Consider the following 27,024-nt stretch of genomic DNA (forward strand, 5'->3'; position numbering starts at 1 on the left):
TAGTTTTTTAATATTGGTCATATGCTCTTACCAGAAATCCAAATGCATTTGAATCATGATGAAGATTAGTGACACAAAACGATTGTTTGGTGCAGGATGGAAGTTTCTTTTGTGTAGCACAGATGATGCAGTAACTTCCAGTTAATAACTTCAAAAATATTTTCTGGAATGCAAATGAGCAAGTTAAGGCATATAAACAAGTTGCCAGACTTATTTTCATGTAAGATGTGTGAATTATATGCTATTAAAACATGTGACTTGATTTACAGAAGTACGTTTGTATCAGTGCTATACTTTTTCAGTGAAGTATTTGAATAAATCAATATTTAAAAAAACACCCACAAAGTATTCTCATTAAATAAAAGGGAAATTCAAAACGTAAGATGTAGGGGGGATAAAGGAAGTTTGCAGGACAGGCAAGAGTCATTCTAAAATAGAAAATCTTGTGTAAGGGAACGTGAAATGCTTCATTTTAGAAAGGTTTCAAAATGGCAGAAATTTGAGCGTCTGCTAAATTGAAATACCAGCTTTTATACTGAACTTCATATAATTATGAGTTCAGGTACTTGTCAGTGTTTGTATTCAATGGTAGCATAAGCGTATTTCTGCAGTGTTACTACCCTAAATTTTTCTTTTTCCTGCTGCTGTTGTACAGTGCTTTCTTTGGTAAAATCGTGGTCAAGTAACTCTGGAGTTTCTCGTCAAAGTGCCCTCTCTCCAAATTAAATCTCTGCAGAAGGAGGCACATGACATGGGAAAGTTGTTTACAAGGGACATTTCAACCAACTATGCATTTTCTTGTTGCTTGGTGGGAGAGGCAGGGTTTTCACTCATCTGAATCATTTCCTCATTTGGAAAAGAAATGGTTGAGAGTGCTGCTTTCACAACTGCTTTCACCAATGTCTTTCTTCACCTGAAGGCATTCTGATGTGTAATCTGTAATCTGCAACAGCCTGGGAGATTTTAGTAGCCTCTGAGGACTTCCAGAGGTTTTTTTCTCTATTTTGACATAGTCGATTCTGCTCCTAAAGTGTCTGAGTGACTCTTGTGGAATATCCTTTGGCACTCAAGTCAGGAGCTATGGGTCAAAGTCCACCCAGGTCTGATATTTCCAGACTGACAAATCCAGTTTAAAACCAACATCAGGTACTTAAACTAGCAGCTGTTATAGTCAGTAGCATGGGTAGCAGTATTTTTCACTCTGAGTATGTGTTTGCAAGTTGTCTAAGCTGCAATTAGTGCTTCAACTCTTTCTAAGCTTATTTCCAGCTATTTTTATTTCCAGCTTATTTCCAGCAGCTCATTCCACAGTCCATGACAACGGTCCAAATATTCCACAAAAATACATCCTTTGGGAACACAGAAAAAGGAAAATGTTTCCTCCTCCCCACTAAATCCTATATGTGATCAGTTCTGGCAACTGTTCATTCTGTTTGCCCATATCTCTTGTTAGTGACCAGTCTAAGTTGTATTTCTGTTTCCATAAGAATATATTTCAAATTTACAAAGAGATATTTGTTTCAAGGTCCTGTTAACCATGAGAACTCTTGTGGGTTTTGTATTTTTTTTAATTATTATTCCTATCTGTAGGATTACATTTACTGTTTCTTCCATTTAGAATCCAATTTCTAAACGTTATTGGAATTGCATTATAATGGTTTCCATGAAATGTCAGGCTGACATTCATAAGAGACACATTTGTTTTTTATTTTTGGTTGCTTTTTCAACCAATGGCTTGTCTATACTAGGGGCGATTGCAGCTGTTGGGCTAGAGGCACTGGTGGCAATGCTGGGGATGGTCAGATACCTTCTCTGTAGCCTTTAATCATCATGGTAGTTAATGGTGTTCTGTTTAATCCTGGTAAAAACTTACTGAAAATACTCATAAGTTCTGCATACTGGCATTTCTTCTTTCATATTTTCATATTCTTCTTTCATATTTTCTCAAAAAATATGATGATAGGAATTTCTTTGTTCCTAAGGCAGACATAACATTGCTACAGACTCAGTGTTAATGTCCAAAGAGAAAACACTTCTGTTTTATGTCATTCCTGTGTACGCACCTATATACTTACATGCTTGTAGTATTCTCTGGAATTCCCCCAGGTTTCTGCAAGCAGCTTTACTATTAAACGTGTGCTTTCTGAACACTTTTCTCCATTTGGGTTATCTTCAATATTGTGGTGATAATTGAGGTCACACCTGGCAGCAGGACAACCCAGGTCATATATATGTGGGGGAAAGGGAGAGCGGGGTAGGGAACAGGAGCAATGCAAGGGGCTATGGAGGAATCAGCACTGCATAATTTACTTACCAGTATGGGAAATGTCTGTATCTACTTATAAATTAAACTTCCTTAGATCCTTCCCCAAACCTGATTTTTTTTTTTTTTAATTTGCTTGAAATAAAGAAAGTGGAGATAGTGGAGAGAAATGTGGCATTGCTATGGGGCAGATTCTCATATGAGTATAGATATTCTGTTCTGGAGATATTTTTTTTTAGGTTATTGATATGCTTGAACAGCAGCCCTGAAAATACACAGGGGAAAAAAAGCTAAGAACAGGGACAGACAGTTGATGGTAAAACAAACGAAATGCAAACAAACAAACAAAAACACACAAAAAAAACTACAAGCCAACAAAACTGGATCCAGATGGAGGAAGTGGGATCTATATTGTTTAGCTATGGAAAGACTGTCCCCTGTTTATACCTGTTTCCCATTATTTTTAGCACAATGTGAGGAGCTCTGCTACATTTATGTATTAGAACCAAGAGTAAGAAAGTAGTAATGAGTCTGTTGTCAGTTTGTTGTGTTTTCTTTAATTTATAGCAGCATCACTGTGTTTTGCTGCCATGAAGGACAGAATATATCCTTTGTCCTTATTCAACATTAGCAGAGCCAACAATGATGCATGCAATTGGCAAAGACTTAACAACAAAGTCTCCATTCACTGTTGCAGAGTAGTTTGTTTTAGCTGTGTGCATGGTGCCTCTGTTACATAAGCCATTTGTGGTATAATTTGGAACATTACACAGAATAATATTGGGCATGGATATCCATCTGTTGTGCTGCTGCAATTGGAAAAAATACCTTATTGCACTACGTTGTTTGGGATAGGCCTTCAAAAGCTTGCAGGACTGAAATATTATGACCCATTCCTTTAGCAGCATCATATAACAAGTGCTAACAGCAGTAATGCACAAGTGCAATAGATGTCCTACTTGCACAAATATATACGGTTTTACCCTCTCTAATGTCAACCTTGACAGTTGGATGTAGAGCGGATAGGTAGGAGAAAGCTTTTCCTGAAAATACTATGTGAGTTACCAGTCTCACGGTGTAATAGTGATGTTTCAGTGGGGCTGAAGGAGCTACAAAGCAAATAAGATTTTTGTCATTAAGCTCTGAAAAGTTAGTGCCATTCGGTGCTGTGTTTCCTGAAGGTAAATCCACCTGCCTTTTGTAATTAGCATTCTCTGTATGAGTATTCAAAATAATATGAAGTAGAACACTTTTGACTGCAATGGAAAGCAGTGCTAAGAAGGAAAAATGAGTACCTGAAGTACGTCAGAAGAGGATGATACTGAAAATATTGCCTTACCATCCTGAATGTTGTCTGACAAAGAAGTAAAATGCTATATACAACTCTCTTCAGTTAAAGTGATGGGTCTTTGCGTTGTGTTTTGGAGAGCTTTTTAAAAAATAAATGAAAGCAGACATTTTCCAGAGTCATATATTGCCTATGTTTTGTCTGAACTTTACTGGGGAGGCACTGGGTATGTTCTACTTGGCAAACAAATCTTTTTCTTGGCATTTGTTACTACTAGTCCTCAATGTGATCTTGCAATGTGACTAGAGATGCTGGAGAGACTTCAAGCAAAAACTAATTTGTGATTTTATTTATTTATTTATTTCAGCCAAGTGGTGGATTAATTTCTTCATCGCTGAGTAAACAGAAACAAAAATATACAGTGCTAACAACAAAGTATAGACTCAGACTATCATCGTGTATTGTGTTCTGCCTGTTTCTCCAGTATTTTTTGTCAAAGGTATTTATAGCTACAGAAACCTGAGGGTCCATTTCTCTGTAGGTGCTCTTTATAATACTCACTTTCAAAAGCAGAATTAAAGGAATAAAATTTTGGATCATGTTTCTGTTGATTTTTTTTTGAGCTCTTTTTTTCTTTGTTTTCTTGTCTTCAGTTATGTGGCAACCAATATACCAGCAGTGTGTTATTCTTTAAACTTATCTCGGATCAAGTCTTCCTGATGAGTAAGAGGACACACAATTCTTGTGTTTTACCTCTTAAGGACTCAGTTACATCATGTAGTAGAAGAGTTTTATTGAATCATGCATCACTTTGTCTTCTAGAGGTGTAACACTTCATAGCAACTATGTATGACATTAACATGCACTGTTAGTTTTACTTCAAGATCATATGTTGCAAATTAAATCAATGACAGACTTGGCCTTGGAAGAAGATACTTGTAAACTGTCTTCAGCTACTATCCTGTTCTACATTTAGTTACTTCTGGGAGCTCTGTCCATCACAGTGGTGAATTGTAAGTAAAATCTGAGAATCTAGTTCCACTGTCACTATAATTTTTCATATTCATAAATACATGTGGGTGGGAAATGTTGATAAACTTGTGTAGGTCATCTTCATGTATTTGGGGGCTTCTTTCAGTTGGCTGTAAGACTGAAAATACCCAGTTGGATCAGCTTAGTGGAAGGCAGCTTTCATTCCTTATAATGTATAACAAAGTCTTCTGTAGTTGGGCCATACAAAAAAAGAAAATAGGGCCTTTTTGCATTTGGAAGCTAATTTGAATTTAAAGGAGGTATGACTGTAAAATTCAGAGAACGTTCCAGCTCCATGGACAAGCTTATTCTGGGACAAAAAAAAGTGCTCTGTGTCTGTTCAGCTTTACCCATTTTTAAAACAGAATATTTAATCACAAATAGCTATTAGCTGTGTGTAGCTAGGCTTTGAGTGTGGAATTTGGTCTTACTTGGCTTCCTAAAGGGGCGATACCCAGGTATTATTGAAGTATCAGATTTCAGGCTGAGTATTTTTAGTCATCTTGTTTTGCAGGCACCTAAATTTACCGTAACTGAGAGAAAGGAAACAAGCTGTAGTTTGTGCTTTTGGTAACAATATGTATGTAATCAACACCTCCTGTTAAATGAATTAGTTGACTGTTTCTTTCATACATCAGTAGCAGGGAAGACTGCTGAGATAATCAGCAAGTATTGGCAAAGGGATTTGGCAACATGTATAAGCTAATATTTCCTTTAAATAGTTTTTATGTAGACTAGATCAAAATTTTGAATGAACCCCACTATGTGTCTAATTATTTTCCAGAAACTGAGTCAAGTCAAATATTATGATCTGTACAGTATTTAATTACTTTCTTAAACCTGAAGGAAGCACTTTGAATGGTTTTGTTTCCCCTTTACAATACAATCACAGTCTGCAGAATAAACTTTTAATTTTGAGTTAGAATTTAACATATTTGAATTTTTTTTTCCTAAGAGTTTTTCTGTACTGTCCATATAAATATGTTTTTCTTGAGTGGTGATAAGAATACATTCTTTATACAGATTTCTGTTGTGCTCGAAACACAGTAAGTACCTGGGGCCCAACCATGTGTTCAGAAGCTCTATAACAATTCAGAAATCGTTGTTTACAGTGCTTCTAGAATTCAGGTATAGAGAGCTGTGTCAGCCCAAAATATTTTTTTTCCTTGGTCGTGGCTACTGAACCTCAACAATATGATGTTCCAGAGTCCAGGCTTTTCTTTCAATGTAATTTATTGCCAGCTGGACTGAAAAACCGTTGGAGAGGAGCATGGGGCCATTCCCTGAGCAGTGAACCGCGAGGAAAGCGTGGCTGGCCACGAGGTGCTGGCTGCCATTCCCCTTCCAAAAGGAAAGGCAGCAGGTGAGGAGTTGAGGTTCAGGTCATGGGGATGCTGAGTGGTGTTGGACAGGAGCTGAGGACAGAGAGGGGCCCCTGGCCAGCAGAAGGCTTTGCTAGCCATGCAGTGTGGCTTTTGGGAGGATCCAAGACCTCTGTGCAGCTCTGACGTGTGCCAGTAGTTTGAATCATCTTGGCGTTACCTCAGCTTTACGTTGGGTGGTACAGGCAATTCTCGGTATGTTCTGGTGGTTTTGTGTTACCTCTCTGCTTTGTTGGAAAGCCAGTGATAACTCTTATTTTCTGGTCATCAACTGTACTTTCCTTCTGTAGGAGTTTTTTTTATCATCTGGTTAAGGATGACAGTATTGTTGTCAAATGTCCAGTAAAGAGAAGTTAAGATAATTTCTGCTCAGAATTGGGGGGATATGTTTTGCAAACATCATTTTCTAATACAATAATGTGCAAGTATTTTGCATTTGAAAAAAAAATAGACAGCAAAAGTGACTGTAGAAGAAGTTGTGATCACCGCAGCAGAAGCAATGGTGCACAGAAACTACTTGAAACTGTTGAGTCTGACTGTGTATGTGTGCTCTTCCCGTGTCTGAAGGCTGTCAAATTCTAGATGCCATCTTTCCTGGGAACTAACCAATGCTCTCTGGCATGATTTTAACTTCCCCTTATGTCTATATTTGAAAAAACATATGTGTAGTCCTTAAATGAATTTAGTGGTTAACAAACTATGGATTACAACCCACAAAACATATTTTCTGAAGTAAGTTTCATAATGGCTAATGGAAAACAAATACCAGAGCTACTAAAACAAGAGTAATGCTATACATGCATATATTTCACATATGAGAAAAGCTGAAGGAAAAATCCCTTTCTGAGTTGTTTTTTTGTTTGTTTGTTTGTTTGTTTTTAGCATGCTTCCTCCTGTTAGACTTAAATTCTAGAGATCTGGGGAAAGAACCTCTTCTTTGCTACACTAATATATTTTCCCTGGTAGGGCAGGACACTAGTGTATGGCAGCAACCTCTGTTTGCTTTCACTATGCCCCCTGTGTTCCCCATAGCATCTGCTGGAGGTTCTTGGAAAAGGTGAGGAGCAGACCTGGACTGGGAAGGAGTGTGCTGGTGTAGAGCAAATTTTTCCACCGTCTTCATCAGCAAATTGCCACACTTGCTTGCAGTTCTTTGTTGCCCAACTTGGGTAGCACTGAATGAGGGAGCTAATTCAGCTAGTAACTGCTAGCTTGAACACAGTGCAAAATTAGGGGGTTGATTACAAAAGGCTTATGTTAGTAGTATTCTTAACCTCAGGTGCTCAGTCTTGAGCCAGGGCTTTCAGAAGTTGGCTTAAACTATACTTTTTTTTTATTTATTTAAAAGGAACTTGAAGTGCATTTATGTGCCTTCTTTCATCTGGTACCTGCACATTCACTTCTTTCACATTATTGTACTGCTGTGAAGGTTAGGAACTTGAGAAGTAAGGTTTCTGTAACCTTTTGATTCTTCTGTCAAATCCCTTAAGAAATTATCAAACATTGCCAAGGTTTATGAAGTAATTAAAGACTTACTAATACATTTTATAACTGCCTAATTCTCCAACTAGAAGAAGGAAAACCCAGTTGCAGAATAATGTGTAATCACAAGTATACCAGCTTACATTTTGAAAAACTTTTTTTTAAATTAACTCCTGTATGCCTATACACATACTCTTAGTTCTAGTAGGATCAGTGGAAATTGTTAGATGGTCAGCACTCCTTTTGATCTAAACTGTACTTTTTTTTCCCCTTGGTTATTATTTTCTCAGTACTTTGTTGATCCTAGTGCTGCACTTGGTATTTAGGAAATGGGAGGTAACTTCCATATTAGCTGCCTCTTTTTGATACAGCAGCTGCTGCAGAACATCTACCCATCTTGCCGAGTTCAAACTTTTTCTATTTTGTGTGTAATAAAACAGTTTCATGTATGCATGCATACCTAAATATATATTTTTATTCGTCTAAGAATATCTTAGCTGGTTGCTAATGTGGGAAGTTTGTGGTTTTCTAATATATAACTTTATACAAACCAGAAAGAACTGGCCTTTCTAATTTCAAAATGGATTGAAGCATGGCTCTTAGGTACTTTCCAAATGAGTATATCATGACATCTTGTGTAGCTAGCCAGTACAAATCTCACTCCATACCAGCTGTTGTTACCCTGTGAAGTACATCTCATGAAGCCAAAGGCCATGTCTGCCGTGTATTTGTATAAGGTTTTGGCTACTTCAGAAGAACTGAGGATTGCTGTGACTAATAAAAGTATTACCACAGCTTAACATTTTGTGTGTTTTTCTTGGGCTTTGGAGCATGTGTGTGATATATGGATATACAGAAACTTTTTTCCATCAGGCAAAGCCCAGCATTATAACAATTCTATTTCACCTACATGGAACAACAAATGGAAATAAACTTTCCAGTTAAGGCACTTTGGGTGCTATCTGTACTAAAAATAAGGAGTGTTTGCCCAGTGACAGTTCTGATAAATTGGTTGTCAAAAGCTGTTGTATTTAAACTCAACAGTTGCTTTGCGTGAGATGCAACTTCAGAACAAGTTCCTGAAACTTAGTGGTGCATGTACTGTGGGCAAGGCTTTGGTAAATGGAAAGTATGATAGTAATGTAATAGCTGAGGTGTTCTGTGTTGTCTGAATTATTTCCTCAGAGGGCTTCAGTTCAAAAAACCATACAACTTTCTGTGTTGCCAGTAGAAGGAAAAGCCAAAGGAGTGTGTAGATATGATGACTGAGATCTTTACCAGGACTGCAGTCCTTTCAATTTTCACATAAACCTAGAATGGTTTTAATGGGGTCTCTGTAATCTTCTGGGCTTGTAGAACATGCTTCATTGCTGGACTCCTGATGCAGTCTGTGCTCTGGAAGGCGGGAGGAATGCATCAGGGTCCCCCTGCCTTTAAGGCATAATGGTTAGTACACAAAACTCAGCATAAAATAGGGACCTGCAGGCATCCAGATTATGTTGAGGCCCCTCCAAGCTCTACAGCAGTCCAAAGACAGGAGAACAAAAAATGGTTTTGAAGCCAGCTATATTGTTCCCTGGTCTACGCTTTGTCCCTTGGGGGCATGGTAGTTTGTGCCCCTGCTTTCTAAGACATCACTGCAATGCCTTTGTTCTTAACAGGTCTAGTTATGTGTTCTGCATCTTCCATAGCTCTGTCAGGCTTGCATCTTTTTTCCACCCTCTCTGTATGTGAAATATTTCTTGGTTTAGTCAGCTTTGATAGCAAAATCTGATGTTGCTATTATGGCTTATAGGTAAGTGAAGCTTGGAGACCTTTGCTTTTAAACGTTTGGAGGAAGCAGGCACCAGGAGTGTCCCCATTTTATTGGAGTTCAATGTGCTTGTCCTACCACTTTTCTTCACCCTGCAGCGTAGTGTAGGGAAATAAGAAGCAGCAATGAAGAAGAATAGCTAGTGGAAACCAGAAGAGGTTGGAAAGAGAAAAGAGCAGAGAAGAAGAAAGGGAAAATGAATAGATATATTTAAAATAAAATAAATAAAAGAAAGCAAAACTTAGTTGTTGGACAGGGAAAAGGAAGACAGGTTAGCCCCAAACTTCTAGCTGTAGATAAATCCCAGTGAAGTGAGAGATGGAACTCATTTGTTTGGGCATCTGGTGGGTGATGAATGCATGTACTCCAGCTGAGAGAGTTCCCTATTTTACTAGGAATGGTGTAAATAAGTAAAGGAGTTTTTAGTCCACACTGCTAGTAGTTTTTGTAGACAAAATATACATACGAGAGGGAAAAGCTGTGTGGTTAATTTAGTAGTAGGGTTCAGAGAGGCTAATGCCAGCAGACAACGTGCATTCTCTGCTGGTACAGCGAAGAGAAGTCAAAGGTGATGTTCCAGTAGATTTTTGCCCTTTTCTATTTGTATACCTCTTGGCATCAAACTGTGAACTGCTTTCTGTTCTCTCTGTAGCACGTTACATGGACTTTGGTTTTTTTTTTTTTTCCTTGGCTCAGGTGACTCGCAGTACTCCACACAGCTGCGTCATTGTGTGCTGTTCTGCCCTACACTTGCTGCTGAGGGCCAGGTTGTACCTGACCTTTGTCCAGGATTACCAGAGACAGCATGACCGTAGCCTCTTTTCTTTCTGTATTTTGAATTAAAGGGACTGCTCCTCTCATGGGCCTATGTGGGCACTTGGTGCTGGGAAAAGGGTGAGGAGGTTTGCATACGTACAGAGTCACAGGGTTGAACTGGATCCCCAAGCAATGACCTGACTCACTCTAAAACAGCTGGCTAGGGCTTGGTCACTTCTGACAGCCACTAGCATCTTCATAATCTTCATATATAGATATATATTCTTCATCCTATATATATATAGTATATATGTATAGTATATATGAAATAGCCAAGACTGACTGACTCTCTCTTTCTCCCTCCCTCTCATCCTCCCTCACCTGGCCCCATGTGATATGTGTGTTCTGTTCAAGAGCATTTCTTTCTGTCAGAAAGCTTCTCTTACTGTTTTGGTAAAGTCTTTCATGTTATAATTTAATTAGTTTTTCTGCTGGCCCTGGATGATGAAAATAAAGAGTTTGTTTCCTCTTCGTATCATTTTTCTGGTCCATTGAAGAGTCATACCTTGGCTCTCTTCAGTCTTCTTTTGTTTAGGTTAGATATGTAATGTTTTCTTAGCTCTTCTCTGAATATCTTGTGATTTGTGCTCATCTTTATTGGACTGCAGCAATGAAACTTGACCAAAATTCTCCTGCTGACATGCCAGTAATGGTGAGTGCAGCAGAAGGCTTTCCTGGCAGACCTCCTTTGCTGTCTGTATGTTCTGACACCACGTTAGCTTTTTTGCAAGAGTGCGGTATTGTTGATGCACATCTACCATAATAATGTATTTTTATATAGGGCTGTAACCTCTAGGTCTCTTCCACAGAACTTCTGCTTAGCTGCAAGAATGGAGGTAGGGTGGTTGATAAAAGGTGGAAAACTGGTTGTGATTGTAGATCAGATCATGAAATGGAAGGGAGGATAACAATTACTTGGAAGGAAACTACTAGACTAAAAAGACCACAAAAATATTTCACTGAATTTATTATGAAGAAGGGGGGGGGGGGGGGGGGGGGTGGAGACAAAGCTTGGAAGACTTTATAAATATTTTTTTTCCACAGTCACTAAATCACAGTATCACAGATTTCTAGGTTGGAAGAGACCTCAAGATCATCGAGTCCAACCTCCGACCTAACACTAAGTCCTCCACTAAACCATATCGCTAAGCTCTACATCTAAACGTCTTTTAAAGACCTCCAGGGATGGTGACTCAACCACCTCCCTGGGCAGCCCGTTCCAATGCTTAATAACCCTTTTGGTAAAGAAGTACTTCCTAACATCCAACCTAAAACTCCCCTGTCGCAACTTTCGCCCATTCCCCCTCGTCCTGTCACCAGGCACGTAGGAGAACAGACCAACTCCCACCTCGCTACAGCCTCCTTTAAGGTAACTGTAGAGAGCGATAAGGTCGCCCCTGAGCCTCCTCTTCTCCAGGCTGAACAAGCCCAGCTCCCTCAGCCGCTCCTCGTAAGACTTGTTCTCCAGACCCCTCACCAGCTTGGTCGCCCTTCTCTGGACTCGCTCGAGCACGTCCATGTCCTTCCTGTAGCGAGGGGCCCAAAACTGAACACAGTACTCGAGGTGCGGCCTCACCAGAGCCGAGTACAGGGGCACAATCACTTCCCTAGACCTGCTGGCCACACTGCTTCTTATGCAGGCCAGGATGCTGTTGGCCTTCTTGGCCACCTGGGCACACTGCTGGCTCATATTCAGCCGACTATCAACCAATACTCCCAGGTCCCTCTCGGCCAGGCAGCTTTCCAGCCACTCATCTCCCAGCCTGTAGCTCTGCTTGGGGTTGTTGTGCCCCAGGTGCAGGACCCGGCACTTGGCCTTGTTGAACTTCATACAGTTGACCTCAGCCAATCGGTCCAGCCTATCCAGATCCTCCTGCAGAGCCTTTCTGCCCTCGAGCAGATTGACACACGCACTTAGCTTGGTGTCATCTGCAAACTTGCTGAGGGTGCACTGGACGCCCTCATCCAGATCATCGATAAAGATATTAAAGAGGACCGGCCCCAGTACCGAGCCCTGGGGGACACCACTAGTGACCGGCCTCCAACCAGATTTGACTCCATTCACCACAACTCTCTGGGCCCGGCTATCCAGCCAGTTTCTAACCCAACAAAGTGTATGCCAGTCCAAGCCCCGGGCAGCCAGTTTCTTGAGGAGAATGTTGTGGGGAACTGTGTCAAAAGCCTTACTGAGGTCAAGGTAAACCACATCCACAGCCTTTCCCTCATCCACCAAGCGCGTCACTTGGTCATAGAAGGAGATCAGGTTCGTCAAGCAGGACCTGCCTTTCATAAACCCATGCTGACTGGGCCTGATCGCCTGCTTGCCCTGCAAGTGCCGCGTGATGACCCTCAAGACAATCTGCTCCATGAGCTTCCCTGGTACTGAGGTCAAACTGACAGGCCTATAGTTCCCCGGGTCTGCCCTGCGGCCCTTCTTATAGATGGGCGTCACATTGGCTAGCCGCCAGTCAACTGGGACCTCCCCCGATAGCCAGGACTTCCGATAAATGATGGTAAGCGGCTCGGCCAGCTCCTCCGCCAGTTCTTTCAGTACCCTCGGGTGCATCCCATCCGGCCCCATCGACTTGCGCACATCCAAGCTCCGTAGCAGGTTGCCAACCATTTCCTCATGGATAGCGAAGGCCACATCCTGCTCCCCATCCCCTTCCACCAGCTCAAGGCACTGGGTATCCAGAGAACAACCGGTACTGCCGCTAAAGACTGAGGCAAAGGCGGCATTAAGCACCTCAGCCTTTTCCTCATCCTTAGTAACTAGGTTTCCCCCCGCATCCAGTAAAGGATGGAGATTCTCCTTAGTCCTCCGTTTCGCGTTGATATATTTGTAAAAGGATTTTTTGTTGTCTTTAACGGCAGTAGCCAGATTGAGCTCCAGATGAGCTTTGGCCTTTCTAATTTTCTCCCTGCACAGCCTCGCTACATCCTTGTAGTCCTCCTGAGTGGCCCGCCCTTTTTTCCAAAGATTATAAACCCTCTTTTTTCTGCTAAGCACAAGCCGCAACTCTCTGTTGAGCCAGGCCGGTCTTCTTCCACGCTGGCTCGTCTTTGGACACGTGGGGACGGACCGCTCCTGTGCCATCACGATTTCCTTCTTGAGGAGCGCCCAGCCTTCCTGGACTCCTCTGCCCTTCAGAACCGCCTCCCAAGGGACTCGGCCAACCAGCGTCCTGAGCAGCTCAAAGTCAGCCCTCCGGAAGTCCAATACAGCAGTTTTACTGGTCCCCTTCCTGGCCTCGCCAAGAATAGAGAACTCTACCATTCTGTGGTCACTCTGCCCAAGACAGTTTCCGACCACCACATCTCCCACCAGTCCTTCTCTGTTTGTGAAGAGAAGGTCTAGCAGGGCACCACCCCTGGTAGGTTCGCTGACCAGCTGCGTCAGGAAGCTATCTCCCACGCTCTCCAGAAACCTCCTAGACTGCTTTCTCTGTGCCGTGTTGTGTTTCCAGGATATGTCCGGGAAGTTGAAGTCCCCCACGAGGACAAGCGCCGACGATTTGGCAACTTCTGTCAGTTGCCTATAAAACTCCTCATCCGTCTCCTCATCCTGGTTCGGCGGTCTATAACAGACCCCGACCAGGAAGCTAGCCTTGCTGGCCTTCCCACGGATCCTAACCCACAGGGATTCAACCTTATCATTCCCAGCCTGGAGTTCCACAACATCAAAAGATTCTCTAATGTAGAGAGCCACGCCACCACCATCTGATCCAGCAGGATTGATGCCACCAAATCTGATGCCAGCAGGATTTCAGGAATAAATGTGCTGCAGTTCTGCAGTTTAGCTTGTGTCTAAAGGATATATAACCTGACTGAGACTAGCAGATAGCCAAAATAATCTGTTTCAGTTGTATATATGTGACAGTACTATTATTAGTATTAGTGTTAGAAGTATGAATGTTAACATTTGCTTGCTTGCCTTGGTGTATGTCTGAAAGTTGTCACTTTACAGCCCAAGTAGCTTTTCTCTGTGACCTTTTCCTATTCTTTGTACAAAAAACTTCTGTTCAAGTAAGTTTTATATAAAGTGCTAGAGAAACTCACTTGTTTTTGTTTGTGCATATTTTCTTTTGAACAATAGTAAATTTGTAAGTTTGAAGAAGTGGTACTTCACAATTTTCTGTTGCTCTTTTGACCCACATCTGGAATGCCAAGGTTGCTGCTGTGTTGTGGTCCAAAGTGAGTACACGCCTGGATGTTTTGGGCTGTTTAGGCTGTGCCACACATTCATGTGCTCTTTCTTAAAAGAGAGGAAATCCTCACTCATTTAAACAATTTGCCTTCCAGATAGGACAATAAGCTGTGGGTCTTTGTAGTGTGCTAAAAGCCTGCAAAATCTCACCACTGTATTTTTTCCAGTAATCCTAAGATTGTTCAGCTGCTTTTATTCAGTGTAGCACTTAATGTGAATATTTGAAAAAGGTGGCTAAAGTGGGGAACTTTTATTTCTTTCACATATACCTGTAGATTCAAACTCATTTCCATGTTCACGTTACTTATTTTGTGTGCATGTGTGGAGGAGTTTGTTCTGTGTGTGAGCACTCCCAGGAGGGATGTCAGCAATTTGTCTGAGTCAGCAGAAGTTGTCAGAAAATGGAAAAAATGGACAGAAGTGCAGCAACTACTGTGGTGAACAGTAGTTGCTGTTGAGGTTCACTTTGTATAGTGTGATCTTGATTATGGGCCTTAAGCCCATACTGAGAGGCATAATTCCATTGTTTCTGAACCTGCTTCTAAATGCTTTCTTTTGGAGATGCAACAGCTATACACACAACAAAATGAACACATGGTTCATTTTGAGGTTTCCTCATTAGCCTTAAGGGGACTTTCCTGAAACCTGCGGCCCATGTGCCTTCTTTCATCACAATGAAAGTTCCTAGTTGACCAGTGCTGGCTTAGGGACTGGTGGCTATGCTGGGCCTGGGGGCAGGAGGAGGAACTTGAGGGAAGGTTCTCAAACATGCCTAGCTCCCTGAAGGAAAGAGTGGGCTGAGACTTGCTCCCTTGTTGACTCCTGCCTTGATAATGAGGGAAAAACCCAACCATTACCAAATGGGCAAAGACTGAGTTGAAATCATGCAGGGATCTGGGAGCTCTAATTTCTCTTTTAGTGCTTCACTTCTGGCAATTTTGAAACGAAACTTCACATGTTGACAGGAAATACTTTGTCTAATTAGACGTTTTATTTCCTCTCTTTTTCCCGCAGAAAAAAAATCAGCTGAATTCCCGAAGTAGTACACTTGATCAATCTCTGATACTTGTATCCTTGAGCAAGTGTACTACTCTGAAAGCTTGTGCAGGGTGTCATGGGTTGTAGCTAAGGGGCAGTTGATTATAGATTTGTCTTGTACCATGTCTTTTAAGGCCTGCACATTGGTGAATGCATTATTTGTTCTTTAGCATGTTTTGTGATCGGTGCTGAAATTCAAGAGTTGCGCAGTTTTCAGAGATGCTGAGTAACTGCTGCTTCTCTCTTGTTTTAAATAATTCAAAAAGATGCTTATACAAAGCTGTGGGCACCCTACTGCATAATTAATACTACAACAAAACTACAGCAGTATTAAAATAAATTAGTCAAAAAGGAGCTCTACCTTTCTGCTACCTACAGAGAAAATTCTGTCCTACCTTCTTAGTGTCCTAGAAACATACTTCCAGGTCTCTCTAGGAGCAGTTTAAAATAGCTTGGCTGAAGTCCCTGCATTGAAATTTAAGAAAGCATAAAAAGAACAGGAATGAAGAGGACACGCCACTAGAGAGTTCAAAGGCTACTCCGAAAGGACCAGTGGATGTGAGCTGAGATTAAGGCTTTGATCTCAGTAAGACGGGGTCTGCATTCTTTGGTTTCAATAAAGGCGCAGTAGGATTTAAGCTGCATGCAGGCAGTGGGTGGGACGCAGTGAGATCAAGTGGGTGCTGGGTGTCACCCTGGTGAGTTACATAACCATCTTTTCCCAAATTGTTTGCAAATGAACCCAATATGATCTCCAGATCATAGCTGAATCATGAACTTTTTTTGGATATGTATACTGAATACTTTCAATACATAAGTTGAAAGTTAACAATGATTCCTTTGTGTAGTGGTCCCTTTTGAAGTAAAGAGCCCTGTATCTATAAGAAAACATTATACAGAGGAATAAATTCTGCTTTTAAGTCTGTATTTTGTATATAGATGGCTTCTGAATCTTTTCAGCACAGTATATGTTAACATGAAGATTTACGTATTTTACATATGAAAAGAAAATATAATTTTGAACTATTTATTTGAATATGCAAGTATACTGTCCTTGTTTGATGTTGTTTTCAAATAATCAGCAGAAAACTATAAGGCTTTGGCATTTCATGCTCTTCTCAGTAAGTTCTCCTTGAATGCTGATACTTGGTTCTGTCGTAGTTATTTGATAGTGAAGTTTCTCAGAAAGCTTTTACATCTGTATCTGCTGGTCTGGCTCTTTTCTTTTGTTTATGGGGTGGTGGTTTGTTTTTTTTTAAGTCCCCTTCTTAATGTCTGTCACAACATTTCCTACACGATTTCACATCTGGCTTCAGCTAGAAAACTGCTGATGGTTCTCATCTGTGCCTGAACATCCCAGTGTGTAGCCTGCAGCATGGTGGTGGTGCTGTGGCCTGGTGAGGAGCTGGTCTGAGAACATCAGCAGTGGCAATGGTCACCACTCCCAAATCCCATTTAGCACTGAGCTCAGGTGGAGGATCTGCAGCCGTGTCTGGCCCTTCGAAGGCGGTGTTGTCTCTGTCGAGGAATTGTTTGTTGGTCACTTGAGGCATCTTCTCACATTAGCAGCCTACTGGCCTGTCTTCTTCCAGCTGAGCCTCAAGGCTTATTGCACCAGCGCTCAGGAGACAGGTGCCTGCCACAGCTGTGTGCTGATGCTTTTGATCAGGCAGTGGCGATGTGTAGTAACAGGCTGCCCTTGATCATGCATTATATGCCTGACTTAATAAGGGCCCAGGCAGGGTCTAGTTCAGGAGAGTAATGTGTGCGGCTGCCACTTGGTGATGCGGTTGAAACCTCATCCCGGTGACGGTGAGAAAAGATACTGTTTGCTGGTTGCCCACAGTGGACCCATGACAACTGATTGTGATACACCAACAGTGTGTTGTAATGAATCCTGTGAGTCATGCCGTTACTTTTTGGAGTATTGGTTTCCTTTAACTTTGCACTGAAAGGGAGCACAAATGCCGCCACAGGGATTCGTCCCTTCTTCACCTCCATGTAGAAAGCAGCTCTGTGTGGTTTGGGCAGCAGGATGCTGTTGTTGTGTGAAAGAACCTTTTGTACACGTTCAGGCAAGGTTCATACAAGAACCTGAAAGATTTTTGGCCACCTAAGGGGCGAACACCACAGAAATCCTTCATGGATAGTCAGCATTAGCACAGGGTGAGCAGTCACTCTGTTGTCATCTTCCATGAAGTAACCAAAAAGTTGTGTAGTAAATATCTGTGGTTTTGATCAGCTGTGCAGAATATGTTGTGTAACAGACAGCCATGCTTAGGGGTCTGTATCTTCAGGATTGTGTTGAGTCATGCAGCTGATTATTTAAATGTATATAATAATTGACACACTTGAAAATTTGAATTTCATTGGGGGGGGTAGATTTAAACATATGAGTTATTTTTTACATAACACTGTAACGTGCTTACTAGTTTTGACAAAGAGTTCCCCCCCCCCCCAACACAGAGATGGCAGATAATAATAAGCAACTAGACAAGGTTATACAACAAGGGAATATTTTAATCATCTTCGTTTTGGAGGAGACAGGCCAATGTGAGTTAGCTCTTAGACAGTCTACTGATACTTTGCTTCAGCAGACTGACAACATCTTGGAAAAGAAAATAAGTATTTGCTATTCCTGTCATAGACTTCTTTCAATCACTGCGACAGATGTTCCAAGCATGTTGTTCCTTTGTTAGGTTTCTCTACTAGTAAAAATACTGTGGTCTTAATATAGTTTAAACTTGGTGGGATACATTGTTGGAGTATGCTTCAAAATTGCTTTATACCTGGTTTAAATCAAACGGTAATGGGACAAAACTATGAGGGGGAAAAAATGGGAAAGACTACTTGAGATTTTTTCAAACCCAGGTAGGAATTTTTGTGCAATTATATTTATAGCAGTTCCAAGAAAGTACTATTTTTTTCTAACAATTTTTCTTCCAAGTGCAAGAAAGTGCTTTCTTTTTCTAAACAATCTTTCTTGCAGTCTGACTTAGGATGAAGACTACATAGCTTAGTGAGTTCCTATTTACAGGATTCATTGGTTAGAAATGGAAAATAGAAAAAATAGCTAAGTAGTTCTCTCTTCCTATATCTTCATTGTTGTCACTTATGACAGCTGTATGTTATGCATCAGAAAAACACAAATTTTGTTTTCCTTTTTTCAATTGAAGCAGAGTTTAGAATTCAGCAGCAGTCAAAGTAACTGAGAAGGGAGGGATAACCAACAAGCATATGAAATGTACTCATGTTTAATTTGGGGAACTCAAAAGGTGAAAGAACTGTGATCCTCACAACCCTTTTTCCCTCCGTCAATGAGGTGCAGTTCAAAGCTCTTCTCTGTTGTCTCTCCTGCTCACGCAGTATTGGAGACCACTGGGAGAGCTAACAAAATGTCGCAGGCTGTGTTCTGCTGGACAATAGTAAACAACTCCTCCTTATTACCCCCCTCACTTCACATCCGGATGACTGCTTGCTGTTCATGAGACCCGTTCTTGGAGACCACCACTGGGTAGCTGCTGCCACTGGCTCTGCCTGGAATTGGGTTACGGGGCTTTTCCAGTAACTGCTCTGGGTTCTTCTGTGATTGCAGGTGAAATTCCGGTCAGTGGCATTGATCAGGGAAATGTTCTCATTTAGCTACTGGCTCTCTGAAGGCTTTCTGCTCTCTCTTCATAACATCTGTCATCAGGACACGTGTACAGATTAAATTGCTAAATTGCAGCGTCTGGGATGAGGCACTCATTCGTTTTCCAAAAGCGATGAGTAGTTCAACAGTAGGGCACAGTTCAAGGTTTGTTTCATCACTTGGACTTTTGCTCCAGTGGAAGAGATTGAGATTTCAAGTTTAAAAAATGGGGATTGTCACTTTGTAAATGTGTTTTTGTTTCATTACTAGATAATTTTGTAATAGGCCATAACAAAATACTTGGAGAAGGAGGTAGGGGAAAACAGGTGCTGTGGTCTCCAATTCCAAATTACTGAAAATAGTTTTCATCCTTTGTTTTGTGCCCTTTCTTGGGGGAGGAGAGAGAAGCTCATGTGGTAGTTCCATGTTGTGAAGCTGGTGGCTGTAGAAACACATCTTGGTGGTCCTTCTGAGTCTTTACAGGAACAAGTAGTTTGTATGTGCTTTGTTGTGAAGCCCTTTGGGCTGTGCTATTATCTCATGTAGGGAGAATACTTCTTCTGGGTTTGTTTTACAAATTTTGAGCGAAGTTCATTCATACTATCTGTCTTTTTCCTTGGTTTCGAGCTTCTTTTGCAACAGTGAACAGAGGATTGTAGTTATTTACTTATTCATTTCTTCATGCTACTTATGGGCACTAAATCAATAGATGTAATTAAGCTGTGAGAACAGTGGGAAAGACTTTGAACATCTAATTTCTCCCCCTTTTTGCAGCATTGCTCTTCTGATTTAGCGGCAGTCCTGTTTCACTTGCCCCAGGAGGTGCTTTATGAAGTTCTTGGGGTAATTTTACTACTCACAGGCTGCTGAATGAACTTTTTTTTTTTTTTCAGGGTGATGGTGGCCTTCTCTTAAATGTTTTTATGAAAGAAAATTCTTTATGCAAGAAAATCATAACCTACCTCTTGGGTTTATTCACCCATCTGAAGAGCCTAGAGGGGTATGTTGGGGCGGTTACAGCATGGCAAGACCATTTTTTCCTGAAAGGTAAATTGTTCATTTAGGGACAGATGCCTGAGATTCTTCTTTAATTCTTTGTCCTTACCCATTTCTGACAACAAGGTTTGCAGCAAGGTGATGGTGCCTTTATCTTCGTATTGAGGAGTGCTAATTGCTGCAGATGAGGAGAAGAGGTAAAGTTTCTTGGGGGTGAATAGTAAAGCTGCTCCTGCCTGCCATAGCATTTGGATATAGCTAACAAGAAGGGGAGATACCATGATCTTAACATAACCTTCTGGCAGGGTGCTCTGCCATCTGTCTCGAGACTTGCAATAGGAGATTAGATTGCCTCTCACAAGCTTTCCTATCAATGCTGTCTCCCCAAAAGGCAAAAAGGAACAGAATAGTTACATAAAAATGTTTTCCTTCAAAATTCTCCAGTATAAAATTCATCTAAGACTCTGATTGAGCTAAGTCTAAAACTGGTGCAAACCATTTTCCAAGGTCCATTTTTCTGCCCGTATAAAGAACATAAATAAAGCAATAGTTTAGTATATGGGGCACAATATTCCTAAATAACAGCAAGGAGAGCCAAAAGCATTGATTCACTATTTGATAAGATTTCTTCCTTCAACAGGGGGTACAGTTTCTTTGTAAGAAATCAGCAGGTGAGAGCTCTGAGGAGAGGTGGTGAGCTGTGAATGAGAAACAGAAGCAGCTGTAGACATGAAACCTTGCTGCTGAACATTAATGAACTGTAACGTTTGTATTTAAGGTTTGGAACTCATTCTGTGTGCTCAGTTTGTCAAAAGTTTCTGGGGGCATCAAGGGCAGGCAGTGTCAGTTGTGCAACAGGCGAGGACCTCAGCCTGTGCCCCTAATAGCGACCTCACTTGAACTGAGAAACAGACGTCTTATCCACAGCCATTAATGACTGAGACGTGTTCATAGTCTACAGCGTTTTAAAGTTTGCTTCAAAAGGGTTCATCAGTGGATAAAACGTATGCACACGCTGCTCTGTGTGGTCCCTTCTGGCTTGCAGCTGCACATCAAGGGAGTTGCGGGGCTTGTAGAGGGGCAGGGCAGTCCTTCTGCTGTGTGCCAGCTTTCTTCCTCATGAAAGGTGCTCGTTCATAGGGATGTGTGGCATTGTGCAGCCTGTTGATCCTACAGGGAAAAAAAAAAAAAAGAAAAGTTGGGTTTTATCCTCCTAATGGAAAGTGAAACTTATTTTCTGTTTGTATGCTCTGATTTAATCTGAAAGAAGGCAGAAGCAATATAAAAATTTAATGAGGGCAGTTCATTCTGTTGGTTCACAGTGGCTTGGATTTGGGGAAGAAAACTCGTTAATCAGCACAGTACTTAAGGACTCCCGTTTAAGAATGCTATGCTTCAGTGCTATGTTTCAGCAGATGCTTACGGGCTGCCCTGAATAGTAATGGGTTTAGGAACATGCTTGAGTGTTTTCCTGAAGGAAGACCTAAGTTATCTTGGCAAGTGTTGTATTATGGCTGCATTTACCTTTCCCATAAATCCCGGTACCAGAGGCAGAGTTCCCTTTCATCTCTTGAAAGGGAACCGGGTCCGTAGATTTTTCCACTTCTACTTGGCTGGCTTTCCAGGGCTCTGTTGCAGCAATCTGATCAGACCGGCAGAGGTGCCCTCGCTGATCCGATTGCACGATCAAAGTCCACGCTTTGCCTTTCATCCCCCTGTCCCCAGCCTTCCTATGGTTATTATTTATTTTAAGGCATCGAATGCAACGTTTCTCCATTTCACTCCCCCCCCCCCCCCCCCCCCCAGTTTCTATACTCCCCTCATCACTCTAACTGGAAGCAGAGCCAGACCAGCGAGATGCCAAGTGGCTGGGCTGTTTTTCATTTATTTTTTATATTTTTATATATGGTCTGGAGGGTGTGTCAGTGGGTTAATATCAGTGAGCCGGCACTCGGTTGGATGCCTGGTGCACCCTCCTCACGCCTCCGAGGCGGGCCGGACCGGGCCGGGCCACGTTGCCATGGCGCGGCGGCGGCGGGGGAGGGCACCCGGGATGGCGGCCGGCCCGCGGCCTCCGAGGCCGGCGCTGGCGGGAGCGGCTCTCAGGGAACGGGTTTGCAGCGGTTTTTACGCCTTTAATGATAATGCCGCTCTGATGAACGCTTCCTGACATCCGCCTTCCCCGAGCAGAGCCATCGGGTCAGATCCAGCCCTCGGCGGGGGGATCCCTGCTTGCATGGAGGGCGTGCCGGAGGGAGATGGTGGTGCCCGCTGCGGTGAGTTTGCTTTTGGTTCCCCCTTTGCTGTCGGTGCTCCCGGCAGTGGGGTGTCTACTGCCTGCTGGCCCCTGCTCCAAAAATGCTTCTGAGGAGAGAAGAAACCCTGCCCCAGCTGGTAATGATGTGGTGTCATGGTTCGTTGCCTGAAAACGAAATGCACAAGCAAGTTTAACGTAATAAAGGTATTTCATGGCAGCGCGGTGAGAAATGTGTTAGGATTTAAGAGAGTGCACTACTGGGAAATGAGCTTGCATTACACCCACAAAGCATTTACTGTACATTAGTTATAACCCTGTTGTTTTTGTTGTCTGCAATTGAATAATTTCTTCCATGACTGAAACTGCAGGTTAAGCATGTTTGCTTTGAAAGACAGTCTTCCAAATCGAGACTGCTTCTGCACTTACCATATTAACAAGCTCTTGTGAGGCACATTTTGTATGCTGTGAATATGAATTCCTGAGAGGTATCGGTGGGGGTTAATTCACTGTTACATAAACAGCCAGTGACAGTGTCTCATTGTACTGGAATTGCTCTAAAATAGTTATTAGCTTCCAGACTATTACTGGGGGGAAAGGCTCTGTTTGGTATACATGAGCAAAGGCATTTTGCTGTTTGCAAATATTATTTGTAGGAAAAGGCAAAAATGAACTAAGATAATTTTTAAGCACTAAAGTAAGGATGCTGCTTTAAAAATAGGGAAAGCGTAACGTTGGGCTGTAATGCAGCCTTAGTATTCAGTTTTACAACTTTGACCAGATCTTTATGTCCTAAGTTGTACAGGCAGGGATGAAGCAAAATCATGACCAAACTGATTTTCAGGGAGCTGAGTACTGTACGAAGACGTTTCCAAAGAGCATTGTTGTTTTCACTCGTGAAACGTGGTCTGCCTGGCGCAGGTATGTGTGCAGGCATCCTAAAGATGCAGAAGTTATTGTACAGCAGAATAGCATCGCCTTGCCGAGATGCAGGTGCACGAGCAGCAGGGTGAATTGTAACCTCAGGTTTATCGAAGCAGCATTATGCGATAGTTGAAATGCTCTGGGCCACGCAGGGAATAGCAGAGAAATGTGTGCTGGGAGGCGCTGTGGCAGGGAAGCAGGGGTGCTTCAGCCCCATTGGGGGTGAGCAACCGTTTCTGATCGCCTTTTTTTTTTAAGCTTTGAAGCAGGAGGCAGCTAGCTAATTTCGTTGTTTGGTTGGCAAAATAGGCCTGCTACCTGTTGAAGGAGCCTGAAAAACTGACGCTGTCATCTTCGAATGAGAGCAACTGTGTTTACTCCCAGAGCTTCACATGCTTGGGTACAGGAACTTTGCTGGCATGTAGGTGTTTTCAAATGGCTGCGGAATAGCGTACAGCTGTTTTTTTCAAATACTGGAAATATTGCTTCTTCTGCATTTATGTGAGAAAGCACATCTTTTTGTTTGTTTAATTCAGCTTTTTCATTTGTCTGGTGCTCATTAATATTGGTAACTACTTTCTAAGGGATAAGGTGACTTATGTTTTGGTTGTTTCGGCTCTAGGGATTTAACACTTGTTTATTTTAAAAGGCAGCATTGCTTTGCATCACCAGCAGTTACTTATTTAGGCTTGTAAGGCAAACATATGACTTTGCGTTAACCTTTATTTCCCTCCTGCCTCCCCTGACCCCCAAGTATTTCAGACTGAAACTTGATAAGTTAATCGTAGTTACCTTGGCAAAACTAAAAACAAATGAAGATGGATGAAGGTTGACTTTAAAATTTTTTTTGGATAGGCTGGGCACATGCAGCTGAAAGAATTAATTGCTGCTGTTTTGTCAGCTCCCTTTGACAGTGTAGGATTTCAGCAAATACTTCCTCTGTGAAGGAAGTGACACATGCCCTGTCTTCTCCTTTCTGAAGCTTGCTGGATTTACAGGGGGTCTTTAGCACGGTTGTGTACATGTGCCTTTCAGATGTTTGTACATCCGTGGCACATAGCTAGTGTCAGCTAGTGTCTGGATCTTCATCTTGGTATACGTATGCTTGTCACAGGGAATTAAGTGTTTGTGCACAATTTAAAAATGGCAGACCTTTAGTACAGTCAATATAATTATGCAGGAATTAATGACATTTTCAATCGAGAAGAGTTTTTGCTCCTTTGTCTGTTATGTACTGTGATTTGATTATTAATCCCAGCAGTGCCGATGGCTCAGGAGATGCTAGATGGCAGGGCACTGTATGTCATAGAGAATCAGCTATTAATATCAGCTCATCCATTCATGGCTCATACTGTGAAAAAGCATTGAGAAGGCACCTATGACACAAGAGTGGGATTTATTTTGAGGGAGACTCCGCAAGAAAACCCAAGCCCAAGTTTTCCCATTAATATATTTGGAAATCTTTTCATAATATCAAATCTGAAAAGGTAAGTCCATGCAGCATATTTTACGAAATACGAACTTCAGCAAGCTGTCTTTCATCTAGAAAGTGGGTTACAACAGGGAGACTGAGAAGCAGGGAGGAATCTTTTGGACCTTCTCTTTGCCGGCATCGTTCTGCTACCTGAGCCAGGGGAGGTTGAGCTGGTTTTAAAGCAACACGCAGGCTTCTTTCAGTGTGGTCCAGGGGTCTGCTAAGGTGCTTTATGGGTGCACCCTTCTGTCTGGGTCTTGACTCAGTGTATTATAAAGTGAATGGTCACAAACGAGCTTGTGCTGACCACAGTAAGATTTTATTCTGGTTGAGCATACCTTTACATATATGAGGTTTTTATGGCCACTGCAAGATAAATGTCTTTTTTTTTTCTTTATAATTAAGTTTTATCTTTAAAGATCATTCTCAAAAAGATAGAAATAGGTTGTTACCACACTTGGAAGTTATGAGCGTGATTGTCAGGAACGCATGGGAGTTGACTTGGATGAATGCTGTTTTCATTGGTGGTAGTTTTACAATTGGCTTCTGTGGGAAAATTAATTAAAAACCCATCACCAATGACTGAGTGCCTTTTGAAAATCCTCAGCTATGTTATTAAGATTTTTGACTTTGGAATTAATTGCTGCAGGTCAGAAGAAGAGGGTATTTTCTAACTGCCCTAATTTTGCACTGTGTGTGCAATAATTGCTTACACTGTATTTAGCAGACGTGCAGAAGTCAGGTGTTCTTGCAAAAAGGGCTTTGGGCAGCTTTCTTCGCATGGGTCGGATGTGAGACAATTTAATAGGGTCTGATTTTTAGAAAGTCCCTTGCTGAAAAGGAGGCCGTTTCAGGAGAACGGTGCTTGGGCACCTTGACTTACTGGCTGCTTTTGCAGCTATTGGGCCAGCTGTTTAGCAAGACCTGTCAGAGTGCATCAGGGCAGGGGAAGTTTGTGCCCCTGCCTTGGGTGCAATAGTGGTATGTGGTGAAACAGCAACAACTCATCTTCCTTTAAATCTTTGTGCCATTGGAAAAGGAAGCAGTAAATGAGAAGATGTTCAGGAAGGTATGTAACGGGTTAACTCAAGAGCATGTTTTATGTGAGCAGTTGGCAGCAAACTATCTAAATATCTCCGTAAGACTTCATCTCTGCAGCATCTGTGTTCCTTAGAAACACACAGTAATTCATCATTGCAATAAATCACTGAAGCATGAAAGCGTTGTTGCGGGTTGGAGCTGAGGCACATGGGAAGGCTGCAGTTGGCCAGCACTGAACCTCCATATTCCAAGACCATTCCTTAACCTTGAGCCCAGGCTTTTCCTCCTGTAAGTATTCCTTATGCTGTCTCACCCCACCTCACCGACCTCATCCTGCATGTTTTCCTCTGCCTGCCTGTCACTGAATTGTGCAAAACCAAGTGTCCCCTTCCCCGTTTTCCATCTAACAGGGGATTTTGTGCTACTGGTAGACACATTGCTGCTACCTGCTGCCATTGCACTGCTCCTGGATGCTTTCCAACACTGTCAGTCCTTGCTTTCATCTATGCCCTGGGATTCCACAGGAGCTGTGAAGAAGCAAACCTTTGTGTGAGATTTGGCTGCTTTACAGAGTCGCTTGCCACAGTGGAGTGGAAGTAATAACAAGGGAGTTCCCACAGATGGATGGATATTGTGGGGCTGTGCCAGGATGTTTGGTTTCCTAACAAAATTGTGAACCATTGGAATTCTGGTTCTCTTAAAATCCTTCGTAGCTTTACAGTTGGTCTGAGAACGGTCTGGATTTCAGTGAAGAAGTACAATTAACAAGTTAACAATTTTCTGGTACTCAGGCTTCCCGCTGCTCCAAAGATGCTCGAATTCAGAGCGTGGGCTTGTTGTTCAATGTCCTTTGGTGGTGGTGTCTTGGCGGAGGAGTAGTGTGCGTATCTCAGTTCTGAGGGTGGGGTTAGGGAAGGGATTTTGACTTCACCACATTTATTCCACAAAATACAGAGAGAGTTGTCTGGGTGCAAGTGTGAAGGACAGGAATACAAAGAAAAAGCCCTGTGTTTCAGGATCCTTAACTAGGTTTGTAGGTTTACAATGTATACAGTGCTGTTCATGCAAAAAGCAAAATATATGCCTATTAGAACCACTTAAAACTGGAGTATTTTCAGAGTGAATCCTCTGAACATTACCAAATTCATTAATTGATTTGAATGCACAACAGATGTTAAAATCTACACTTAATAAGCATGTACCAAACCATTCCTTGTGGGTATGTCAGATGATTGTAATAGATCTCAAACCTATTCCAACATCTGCAATTAAAACAAGCTGAAATTAGATTCATAGGTCATTGTTGACACTACTCTTAGAAGTGTGCCTCTTTTTCCTGTACAACTTCTTAAAATGTGAAAACTAAAATCTCTACTCACAACT

General features: G+C 42.0%; 1 protein-coding gene across 6 annotated transcripts in view; it reads left to right on the top strand.

Moving 5' to 3' along the window:
* HIVEP1 (HIVEP zinc finger 1) overlaps window positions 1-27,024 on the top strand; it is a 123,827-nt gene that overhangs the window by 20,437 nt on the left and 76,366 nt on the right. Inside the window, exon 1 of one of the 6 annotated variants that reach the window (XM_083824338.1) lies at window positions 22,050-22,224. The exons of the other annotated variants lie outside the window; for them this stretch is intronic. Within the exon in view, the coding sequence (XP_083680464.1) occupies window positions 22,185-22,224 (40 nt within the window). The 5' untranslated portion in view covers window positions 22,050-22,184. Of the gene's footprint in view, window positions 1-22,049; window positions 22,225-27,024 lie in introns of those variants that run through there. 6 annotated transcript variants of the gene reach the window in all.

This window comes from Anser anser, assembly GCF_964211835.1.
Source record: "Anser anser genome assembly, chromosome: 2".
Taxonomy (NCBI): Eukaryota; Metazoa; Chordata; class Aves; order Anseriformes; family Anatidae; genus Anser; species Anser anser.